The sequence below is a fragment of the Somniosus microcephalus genome, chromosome 3 (assembly GCF_052327205.1).
Source record: "Somniosus microcephalus isolate GS21.2 chromosome 3, FLI_Smic_1.0, whole genome shotgun sequence".
NCBI lineage: Eukaryota > Metazoa > Chordata > Chondrichthyes > Squaliformes > Somniosidae > Somniosus > Somniosus microcephalus.
Genome location: NC_140989.1, coordinates 277,093,359 through 277,105,552, shown reverse-complemented (window position 1 = coordinate 277,105,552; position 12,194 = coordinate 277,093,359). Strand labels below are relative to the sequence as shown.

The window sequence follows — 12,194 nt, the reverse complement described above, 5'->3', positions numbered from 1 at the left end:
GCGAAGATTCACCAGGCTGATACCTGGGATGGCAGGAATGACGTATGAGGAGAGATTGGGTCGATTGGGCTTGTACTCGCTGGAGTTTAGAAGAATATGGGGGGATCTCATTGAAACTTATAAAATTCTGGCAGGACTGGACAGACTAGATGCAGGGAGGATGTTCCCGATGGTCGGGGAATCCAGAACCAGGGGTCACAGTCTAAGGATAAGGGGTAAGCCTTTTAGGACAAAAATGAGGAGGAATTTCTTCATCCAGAGAGCGGTGAACCTGTGGAATTCTCTACCACAGAAGGCAGTAGAGGCCAATTCATTAAATATATTCAAGAAGGAGTTGGATATATTTCTTAAGGCTAAAGGGATCAAGGGGTATGTGGAGAAAGCAGGGACCGGGTACTGAACTTGGATGATCAGCCATGATCGCATTGAATGGCGGAGCAGGCTCGAGGGGCCGAATGGCCTACTCCTGCTCCTATCTTCTATGTTTCTATCAAGGGATATGGCGATAGGGCCGGTGAATGGAGTTGAGGCAGTAAATCAGCCATGATCTCATTGAATGGCGGAGCAGGCTTGAAAGGCCGAGTGGCCTACTCCTGCTCCTGTTTCTTATGTTATGTTCTTATAGGTACATACTGATTTTAGTTATTTCATGCATAGTTTAAGTTCAGGCAACAGCAAACATGAAACTTCCACTCTATAATATGTAATACTGATCTAAAACCTGTGTACTGTACACAAACTTGTACATAAAAATTAAAACAATTTTCTGATAAATGCATTCCGGACAAGAGCAAGAAAGAAGAATGTAGCTAAATGTATCCCAATGGTTGGAAGATTTTTTTTTTAGGTTGCCTACATCCTAAGATTTGTTAGCACTCACATAGAATTGGCTCAACAGCAAAAGACCTACACCAACACAGAAAATATAAAAAGTCTTCAATACTTCTACTCATTATCAGCATAAACTATGTTTAAAAGGAGAGTAATTATGTACTAACCTTCAAGTTGGGAACCTCATCTGCTTTCATCTCTCCAGTCCTAACAAGGTAATTGACAAAGTCTCTGGCAGCATTCGTCTGGGCATCCTTCTTGCTGGTAGAGTTTCCCATACCAGTGTAATTAAACCCATCTATCCGAACCTAAACAAAATATAGTGTTGCGGTTGAATGCAGTCTGTTTCCTCTTTCCAAATGCCTTTTTGTTGACTATCCATCTAAGCAGTTAGTTATTCTGTATATGGCTGCTTACACTAGGTATAAATGTATAAACATGGACATGTCACTCAAGAACACAAGATAGGTCTGCATCTTGATGAGGGCACTTCAGATCACTTGACACCACCACCGCCCCCCTTCCAGAATACTGTCCCTGCAGAGATTGGGGCCCCTTCCTTCTTAATTGGCCATTTTTTCTTGAAAAGGAAAGAACTGCTGGGCACAAGGGGCTCAACACAGAAGGAAGCAGGTGCTATGGAAGGGGAAGAAAAGAAAACAACAGCTTACTTAGAAAAGGGGGGCCAATATAAGAATAAAAATGGCATTGCAGGAGGAGAGGATTTAGCTGCGAATTAGATGGGGATATAAACCAAACCCCATGGGAAATGAAAGCTTAGCAGATGATCTGTAGCTGTCTGCTCAGCAATAAATAGATTAACTGTGGGCGAGTTTATTTTTTTTTGACTATACTGCTGTTGTGTACGTAAACTGTTCTATAAATATGCCTGCGTTTTTACTGAACTAAGCCACCTGAAGTGAGATTTATGTATGTGGAAAAATCAGATGCTAAATAAACAATTAATTATTTTAACTAATCTATTTATTGGTGTGGTTAACCGTATACGAGCCAAAGGCACGAATCCCCTCTCCCTGGTAAGTGAACTGCAGTGTGGTTCGATCAGTAGGGAGGTACTTCTAATAGAGGTTCTCAGGTCCCGACCCTATTCGTCATGACAGTAACTACTTGAACTGTGGTGTAAAAGACCAAGGCCTAGAAATTCAGTATAGCCACGTTTGGGGCGCTACAGCTGGGCGGCCGCTAAAGTTTGCGCCCGGCGCAACTTCGCGCCACCTTTGCCGATATTCAGTGGCATCGCCCCAAGAGGTTGCTGCTGCGCTAAAGCAGGCGATGCACGACTATCATTAGGCGCTAAGCCGGCGATCCGGGGCGCTAACACCGAGGACGGGCGCAGCGCAGGTGTGGCGAGTTGCTCAATGAAGGCAGACACGCTGGCGCCGGTCAGCTCTTAAAGGGGAAGGGTCGACTTGTTTGGCTGCCATGCCCTGCACACTGCAGCCCTGAAGCAAGGCCTGACCATTGCTGGTTCATCAGTTCTATGCCCTCAACCATGGGGAAGCCCGCTATTCTTCCAAAGCCGATTGCACGCTCTTGCTGCTTGTCCAGGGTCATGGGGAAGGAGATGTACTGACGTCTCCTTCTGAAAAGGGCATTGTTCACCTGGCGGATGCAGCAATGTACCGCGAACTGGGAGATGTTGGCAATGCCCCCAGTAGCGGATTGGAAGGAGCCAGTGGCATCGAAGTTGAGAGCCACCGTCACCTTCACTGCCACTGACAGAGACATCCTGCTCCTCAGCTGTGGCTGCAGATCTCTGCGAAGCAGGTGGCAGATCTCAGTGACCACCTCCCTTCTGAATCGCATCCTCCGAGCACACTGCTCCTCAGACATGTTCAGATATGAGAACTGCTGGCGGTATACCCTGGGTGGGTAAGGCCTCCTGTGCCGACGCCTGTTGGCCAATCTCCGTCTGGCCATGACAGGCACTCTCTCACGGCGTCTCTGATCCCTTTGAATGCAATGCAGAAAGCCAACGTTTCCACCCATTGCAGCCCCCATTATATGTGGCAACTCAAGGCTATGGCACTGAAAGTGAAATCCAAGTGCAAAGCTCTGGCCTGAAGCCACAAGTACCTGTGCAAGCGCTGAGTCAAAGCAGAAAGCTCTCTGCCTTTGTCTCTCTCCAAATATCCGTCTCTCACACAGAGGGATTGGCACAAAATGGCTGCCACTTATACTGCAGGAGGAGTCCCCTTTAAATAGCGCCCCCCGCAGTGACTGGGAACCGTTCCCCTCTACCAGTCGCTGGGGGCGCCAGGCGCAAAGAAGGGCGGCGCCACTGAATTTCCGGTTCGGGGCACACAAAGGGCGTTGCACGATGAAATGACGTCAGGATCTGCGCGCGCAGCTGAGCGCGCGCAAAGGCTTTGCGCCGCCGCTAAATCTTTACTGAAGTTGGGGAGAGGCGCAGATCGCGCTGCGCCCGGCCGCTAGCCGCCTAGCGCCCCACATCTCCTCCTCCTAAGGCGCTAGCGGCTGGTGCAAACAACTGGATTTCTAGGCCCAAGACTTTAAAGAATCTAGAACACTGTCTGATACTCAATGTGAGAGCCACTCAAAATTTCAAACCAAGCAACGACCCTTCATCAGGTGCCCTGACAAAAGGTCATCAACCAGAAACGTTAACTCTGTTTCTCTCTCCACAGATGCTGCCTGACTGGCTGATTATTTCAAGCATTTTCTGTTTTTATAGCGCGAAAATTAGGTGCTGTAACCCATAGGTAGTGCAGTGCAACGTTCTGTGGGGAAAGCTAGAAGAGAAACCTAAAGGGAAAAATGCACATCCTCAGTTAAAAAAAAATCATCTTAAAGTTTTGCGTTAAGTTAGGGGAGGCCACACTGGACTTTCAATCAGCTAATGTTGTTCATTAGGTGTAGGTGATTGTGAAATTGCCCAGTTTGGCTAAAACATATTGGCCATGAATTTGCAGTCGGTATGATGGCGTAGAATATGGTAGCATAGTGGTTATGTTACTAGAATAGTGATCCAGAGGCCTGGACTAATAAAAGAAATACAGACTTATATATTTATATAGCGCCTTTTATGACCACCGGACATCTCAAACACTTTACAGGCAATGAAGTACTTCTTGAAGTGTAGTCACTGTTGTAATGTGGGAAACGCAGCAGCCAATTTGCGCACAGCAAGCTCCCACAAACAGCAATGTGATAATGACCAGAGAATGTGTTTTTGTTATGTTGGTTGAGGGATAAATGTTGGCCAGGACGCCAGGATAACTCCCCTGCTCTTCTTCAAAATAGTGCCATGGGATCTTTTAATCCACCTGAGAGCACAGACGGGGCTTCGGTTTAACGTCTCATCCGAAAGACGGCACCTCCGACAGTGCAGCACTCCCTCAGCACTACACTGGAGTGTTAGCCTAGCTTTATGTGCTCAAGTCCCTGCAATGGAACTTGACCCCACAACCTTCTGAACTCAGAGGCGAGTGTGCTACCAACTGAGCCACAGCTGACATCTAGAGACGCGAGTTCAAATCCCACCACGGCAGCTAGGAAATTTAAATTCAGTTAAATAAATCTGGAATAAAAAGCGACCATCAGTAACGGTGACCATGAAACTGTAATAAAAACCCATCTGGTTCACTAATGCCCTTTAGGGAAGGAAATCTGCCGTCCTTACTGGCCTTATATGTGCTAATTGCCCACCTACTGTGCATTAATTACCCTGAAAATGTTAATGCCTGATACAAACAGACGGGGGAGCCTGTTGCACAGCGTAAGGGGAGGAGCAATGAGAAAAATGTATTAATGTTGAGCAAAAGCCTTTTGTAGTTTCAGTTTAATTATTTCCCCAACTTCTATTTAGATAGGATTTAATTCACTTTCATGATTTCATGTTATCAGACATTTAAACTCTCGATTTTAGATTTAAAATTAATCAGAAGTTAATTTAGTTTAATAGAGGAGAAATGAATTCAATAGGACTATAAGACTGTAAATGTAGGTTTATGTTGTCATGGCCCAGAATTAAAGGGCCGATGTTAATTCAGCTGCATGCTTTGTATAAAATGCATCCTAATCGAGTTTTATAGTTTTAAGGACACCTTCAGTGAAAAGTATCTCAAGACTTTTCAGCATTTGATCGAATTCTATTAATGTTGAAATCTTGGTCTGTGCTCAAATCTAGGTCGAAGTCTCAGTACTGGTCTAAACATCGCACTCCATCCATTATTTATTCCCTTTCCAATACACTTCTGCAAACCGTTTATGTTTTACACCCAATACTCTTAATATCTCGATGGAATCCAATTGGAACAGGAAACTAAAAATGTCATACCTCACAAACAAACTTCTGCCTATTCTTGTTACCAGCTGCACGGATGTCATAACTTGGAGTGACCTTGCGCTTTCCGCACCAAGCATACAGAAAGTTCTTTATGTCTGTCATGGTTCCACTTGATTACTAGCCACTGTCAACGTTAAATGTTCCCTGTAGAAATAAAACAGCATTAAATGAAAAACAAGAATAGAAATATGGAAAAGTCTCCGAGACACACTTAAATAATAGTACAATTTGTAAAAGTCCATTCTTGAAATAGTGTTCACTCTTTTTGCTTTTATATTTGCAAAATAGGTTACCCCATCTCTACCTCCTCTCTCCCTTATTTCTCAGTGGCTAACTACTGCCACCTCTTCCCGCAAACAAATACCAATGCAAGAAGACAATTTTTTTTAAATTTTTTTATAAAGGGTAGCTATCTTCACAATGGTGTCTCTCTAAGCACCTTTACCTAGCATTTTATTTTGACCGTGTTTTACACTGTTAAATTTAGCTATCTTATCCCACCAACAGAATCATAGGCCCACAGGGGCTTATTCAGATTGTGCGAAACTTGAATGGGCAATGCTCTCTTGTAATCCAATGTAAACAAATGCAAAAACACTTCAAATGTTCCACTCTCCATCTTGTAGCTCTTCCTTGCAGAAATGTTTGAATAATGGAGTAAAAAGACCAACATCGTCAGTTACACCATCCAACAATCATTACACTAATATTTCCTCTCTAATTTTGTTTTTCCCCTCCCCTACGCCTTTTTCCAATTCTATGAGTATACTTGCTCGTCTCTTATTGAGTTCTGAAGAATGGTACAAAGCAAAACGCTGAATACCTGTTCTCTCTACAGATACTATCAGACCTCCTGTTTTTGTTTTAAATCTTTACACAATATCATTTAAGATACCAACACAAATTCATTTGTCTAGCTTCTTTATGTTGAGTAAATTGTCGGTTTTAAAATTCATGCTGTGCAGATCATAGAATTATACAGCTCAGAAGGAGGCCAATCAACCCATCATGCTTGCACTGGTTCTTTGAAAGAGCCGTCCAATTAGTCCCATTCCTGTCTTTCCCTGTGGCCCAGTAAATTTTTCTGTTTCAAGTATTTATCAAATTCCCTTTTGAAATTTATTATTGAATCTGCTTCCACTACCCTTTCAAGCAATGCATTCCAGATCATAATAACTTGCAGACAAAAATTTCTCATCTCCCTTATGTTTCTTTTGCCAATTATCTTAAACACGTGTCCTCTGGTTACCGACCCCCCGCCAGTGGAAACAGTTTCTTATTATCTACTCTAACAAAAACACCTCTTTTACATCCCCCCCCTTAACCTTCTCTGCTCGATGGAGAATAATCCCATCTTCTTTAGACTCTCCACATCACTGATGCCCCTCATCGCTGGCATCATTCTGGTAAATCTCCTCTGCACCCTCTCCAAGGCCTTGACATCCTTCCAAATATGCGGTGCCCAGAACTGGACACAATGCTCTAGCTGATGCCTAACCAGTGATTTATAAAAAATTTGGCATAACTTCCTTGCTTTTGTACTCCTATGCCTCTATTTATAAAGCCAAGGATCCCTTATGCTCTTTTAACAGCTTTACCAACGTGTCCTGCCAGCTTCAAAGATGACAGGTCTCCCTACACCCATGTAACATAACGTCTCACAACCCACTACCACAATAAAACGTGAAGTCTAAACTGTAAGAATGTTAGTGTCTAGTTGAAACAGTTTACGATAGATACTAAACCCATTGTGCACAGAAATACATATTTATATTATCGGAAATGTAATGAATCCTTCTAATTTTACAATTTAAAAAGTACCTGATTTGTACAACTGTTGAGCACACGATGTGATCTCTCAAAAATGTAACCGACTAATCTATCTCTTTCTATAAAGCTACTGGTCAATTTCCCATTGCATTTCACACGGGGAGTTCAAAACCAAGTCGAGTGCTCAGCTGAAGCAGGCTGAGGGCAGGAGATAATTAGACCAGAGTACACAAACGTAATTCAGTCCTCATTTTCATTGTACATTCTATCCTTATTTTTATATTTTGATTATAAATTCTTATGTTCACATTTATAATGGAAACTACCACGATATAATTCCATCGGTGGGGCTGGGCTGCTGCAGTCTCACCAATATCGGTAGAAGTGGAAAAGGTAGAAGCAATGGAAGGGGTGAAAATTGATAGCCAGGATGTACTAGAAAGGCTGGGTATGCTTAAGAGTGGTCTGGATGGATTGCATCCCAGGTTGTTAAGGGAATTGGGGGAGGAGATAGCGGAAGGGCTTGCCATAATTTTCCAATCTTCCCTAGATGCAGGGGGGGTACCTGAGATTGGAAAGTGGCAAATGTGACGCCATTGTTCAAGAAAGGGTGTAAGGACAATCCTAGTAACTACAGTTTAACATCTGTGGTGTGTAAAGTTTTAGAAACAATAATCAAGGAAAAAATTAACAGGCACTTGGAGAGGTTTAAGCTAATTAAGGAGAGCCAACACAGATTTGTAAGAGGCAGATCGTGTTTGACTAATCTAATTGAATTTTTTAATGAAGTTAACAGGGGGGATTGATGAAAGGAATGCAATGGATGTTGTCTACATGGATTTTAGGAAGTCATTTGACAAAGTACCACATAAAAGGCTGGTTAACAAAACTGAGGCTCACGGAATAGGTGGGTCAGTGGCTGTTTGGATAAGGAATTGGCTTAAGGACAAAAACCAGTGAGTTGTGATAAATGGCTGTTTTTCCAGACTGGAGTATGATAGACAGTGGTGTTCCCCAAGGGTCAGTGCTGGGGCCACTGCTTTTTTTTAAATATAAATGACCTGGATATTGGAATACAGAATAGAATTTCTAAATTTGCCAATGACACCAGACTTGGAGGTGTGGCAAACAGTGAGGATGATACCAATCGACTGTAACAGGACATAGAAAAGCTAGCAGAATGGGCAGACAAGTGGCAGATGGAATTTAATACAGAGAAGTGTGAGGTGATGCATTTTGGCAGAAGGAACAGGGAGAGGCAATATACACTTAATGGCACAGTTTTAAAGAGTGTACAGGGACAGAGGGACCTGGGAGTTAATGTGCATAGGTCCCAGAAGGTGGCAGGACATATTGAGAGAGTGGTTAACAAAGCATATGGGATCTTGGGCTTCATAAATAGAGGTACCGAGTACAAACGTAGAGAAGTTATGCTGAACCTTTATAAAGCGCTGGAGTATTGCGTCCAGTTCTGGTCACCACACTTTAGGAAGGATGTGATGGCACGCGAGAGAGTAAAGAGGAGATTCACCAGAATGGTTCTGGGGATGGGGGGGATCTTGGCTACAAGGGCAGGTTGGAGAAGCTGGATTTGTTTTCATTAGAGCAAAGGAGGTTGAGGGGTGATTTGATAGAGGTGTACAAGATTAGGACAGGTTTGGATAAGCTAGACGGGGAAAGGTTGTTCTCACTAGTTGATGGTAGAAGGACTAAGGGACACAGATTTAAGGTTTTTGGCAAGAGATACAGGGGGAATGTGAGGACCTGCAATTCGCTGCCAATGGAAGTGTAGACACTCAATGTTTTCAAGGGGAGACTGGATAGGCAGTTGAGGGAAATAAACTTGCGGGGAAATTGGACTGACTGGACTGCTCTAGAGAGCTGGCACGGACTCGATGGGCCGAATGGCCTCTTTGTGCCTTATGACTAATAGCAGGAGGGGGTGATTACAATGTGACAAGCTTACAAAGGCAGTTTCCATGACAAACGTGGGCATTTGAATTTATAGTAAGACGTTTTTCTAATGAGATTTGTAATATAAGACAAACACACACAAATATGGAAAGAGAAACTTAATGACATCGAACTGTCTCACGAACGTAACAAAATCGTCAGTTGCTGCAAATCTCAAACTTTCACTTTCTACAACTTGTCCTGGGACGGTACCAGATTCTCTGAAACCATCACAAATGATGCAGGAAGGATGTTCCCAATGGCTGGGGAGTCCAGAACCAGGGGTCAGAGTCTAAGGATAAGGGGTAAGCCATTTAGGACAGAGATGAGGAGGAATTTCTTCACCCAGAGAGTGGTGAACCTGTGGAATTCTCTACCACAAAAGGCACTGGAGGCCAATTCATTAAATATATTCAAGGAGGAGTTGGATATATTTCTTAAGGCTAAAGGGATATGGGGAGAAGGCAGGGACAGGGTACTGAGTTTGGATGATCAGCCATGATCTCATTAAATGGCGAAGCAGGCTTGAGGGGCCGAATGGCCTACTCCTGCTCCTATCTTCTACGTTTCTACATAAAAACTGCTACTGGGTGCAAATCTGCATTGCACGGGAGCTCCGATTCCAACCCGCCCGCAGTCTGCACTCCTGCTGCAGAGCGAGGCCCGGGGACCAGCACTGACCACAATCAGCTCGGCGCCACAGTGCCCAGGGGAGCCAAGGCGATCGGCGGCAGCGGGCCTCACACCCCTCGGTCCAACTCCACTCTCAGCTTTCCTGCATCGCTGATTCTTTGACCCCTCGCACCCTCACCCACGCACGGCAGCCCCAATCAATAAAGAGCCTCGTCTCACCCACTGGCGCAACAAACAACCACCGACTCGGAGCCGGGACAGACAAAATGGCGACCGGACACCCGGGCCAGCAACTTGCACAGTAAAAGCGGACCGCACCTCGCGACACACTCGTTATACATTTTTTAAAACATACTCATTACTTGAACAGTGACAACTATTACAGTTGAAACACTATAATTTTGCTGTAATACTGCAATATGATGGTAGGATCAATTAAAGTTTAATCTATTACTTGGTATTCTTTCTTGCTCAGCCCCTTCTCTTGGAGCCAGTTGGTCTGTCTGGAGACAATGCGGGATGACGTGTGGCGGTGACTGCGCAGACTCGCAGGGAAGATGCTGGCTGTGCGGAGCAGGTAAATCAGCAGCAAGTTCTCCTCTTGGGTGTGTAACCTTTCCTCAGACCTGAAGAGAGCTGGAGAAACAGGCAGCAGAGCAGGAGGCGCTCAACAAATACACCAATCACAGAGACTGAGCGCATCCTCTGTATCTGTCATCTGCTCCGACTTCCTCATAACCACTGGACCATCTCCTGTTTTCCATTTCATCTCTTGATAGATAATTATTTTTCTGCTCTGGTGTGTGTTGAACAAAGGAAAGGTCTGTGACAGGCTGGAAGGCAGGAGAGATTGACTGACGAAGGGGATGATAGTGCAAGGCAAAAGGAGAGATAATGGGACAAGTTAAGAAACAAAAGATGGCTCTAGATGATGTGTGAATGATGATGGCAGCAACATTAAAAGTGTGAGGTGCTGCATTTTGGGAGGACTAACAAGGCAAGGGAATAAACAATGAATGGTAGGACTCCAGGAATTCCTCCTCCACAGTATTGTTACTAATTTGGTTAGCCCAATCTATATGTAGATTAAAGTCACCCATGATAACTGCTGTGTCCTTATTGCATGCGTCTCTAATTTCCTGTTTAATGCCATCCCCGACCTCCGCATTACTGTTTGGGGGTCTGTATACCACTCCCACTAACGTTTTCTGCCCCTTGGTATTTCTCAGTTCTACCCATACAGATTCCACATCATCAGAGCTAATATCCTTCCTTACAATTGTGTTAATCCCCTCTTTAACCAGCAATGCTACCCCACCTCCTTTTCCTTTTGCCTGTCTTTCCTGAATATTGAATACCCCTGGATGTTGAGTTCCCAGCCTTGATTACCCTGGAGCCATGTTTCTGTAATCCCAATCATATATCCGTTTACCTTTACTTGCGCAGCTAATTCATCCACCTTATGACGAATGCTCCTCACATTAAGACACAAAGCCTTCAGGCTTTTTTTTAACACTCTTAGACCTTTTAGAATTATTATTTACTGTGGCCATGTTTCATTTAAACCCTTGATTTCTCTGACTGCAACCTTTGCTTTTCTCCTTCCTGTCTTTTGCTTCTATCCTTGTTTCCCTTTCCTCTGTCTCCCTGCTCAGGTTCCCAACCCCCTGCCATTTTAGTTTAAACCCACCCCAACAGCACTAGCAAACACTCCCCCTAGGAATTCGGTCCCGGTCCTGCCCAAGTGCAAACTGTCCAGTTTGTACTGGTCCCACCTCCCCCAGAACCAGTTCCAATGTCCCAGGAAATTGAATCCCTCCCCCTTGCACCATTTCTCTAGCCACGTATTCATCTGAAATATCCTTCTATTTCTACTCTGACTAGTACGTGGCATTGGTAGCAATCCTGAGATTACTACCTTTTGAGGTCCTATTTTTTAATTTACCTCCTAACTCCCTATATTCAGCTTTTAGGACCTCATCCTGTTTTTTACCTATATCGTTGGTACCTATATGCACCACGACAACTGGCTGTTCACCCTCCCCTTCCAAGATGCACTGCAGCCACTCTGAGACATCCTTGACCCTTGCACCAGGGAGGCAACATACCATCCTGGAATCTCGTTTGCGGCCGCAGAAACGCCTATCTATTCCCCTTACAATAGAATCCCCTATCACTACAGCTCTACCCCTCTTTTTCCTCCCGTCCTGTGCCAGGAAGTTGGCTGCTGCTCCTTCCCCTGATAAGCCATCTCCCTCAACAATATCCAAAGCGGTATATCGAGGAACCAACTGGAGACCAGGCCATCTTAGACTGGGTATTATGTAATGAGAAAGGATTAATTAGCAATCTTGTTACACGAGGCGCCCTGGGGCGGAGCGATTATAATATGATAGAATTCTTCATTAAGATGGAGAGTGAAGTAGTTGACTCAGAAACTAGGGTCCTGAATTTAAATAAAGGAAACTATGATGGTATGAGGCGCGAGTTGGGTAGGATTGATTGGGGAATGTCACTCAAAGGGTTGACGGTGGATAGGCAATGGCAAACATTCAAAGATCGCATGGGTGAACTACAGAATTTGTTCATCCCTGTTTGGCATAAAAATAAAACAAAAAGGTGACTCAACCGTGGCTAACAAAGGAAATTAAGGATAGCATAAGATCCAAGGAGAGGA

The 12,194-nt window shown here is 44.2% G+C and overlaps 1 protein-coding gene across 3 annotated transcripts in view; it reads right to left on the bottom strand.

Moving 5' to 3' along the window:
• dhx9 (DEAH (Asp-Glu-Ala-His) box helicase 9) overlaps nt 1-10,079 on the bottom strand; it is an 84,725-nt gene extending 74,646 nt beyond the window's left edge. The window contains exons 1-3 of one of the 3 annotated variants that reach the window (XM_085982594.1): nt 9,972-10,079; nt 5,153-5,305; nt 999-1,139 (exon numbers count right to left, since the gene is read on the bottom strand). In XM_085982594.1, coding sequence (XP_085838720.1) covers nt 999-1,139; nt 5,153-5,263 — 252 coding nt within the window. In that variant the 5' untranslated portion in view covers nt 5,264-5,305; nt 9,972-10,079. Of the gene's footprint in view, nt 1-998; nt 1,140-5,152; nt 5,306-9,565; nt 9,637-9,736; nt 9,827-9,971 lie in introns of those variants that run through there. The other 2 variants (XM_085982595.1, XM_085982596.1) reach the window with 2 other exon arrangements.
• Nucleotides 10,080-12,194: the final 2,115 nt, after the last annotated feature.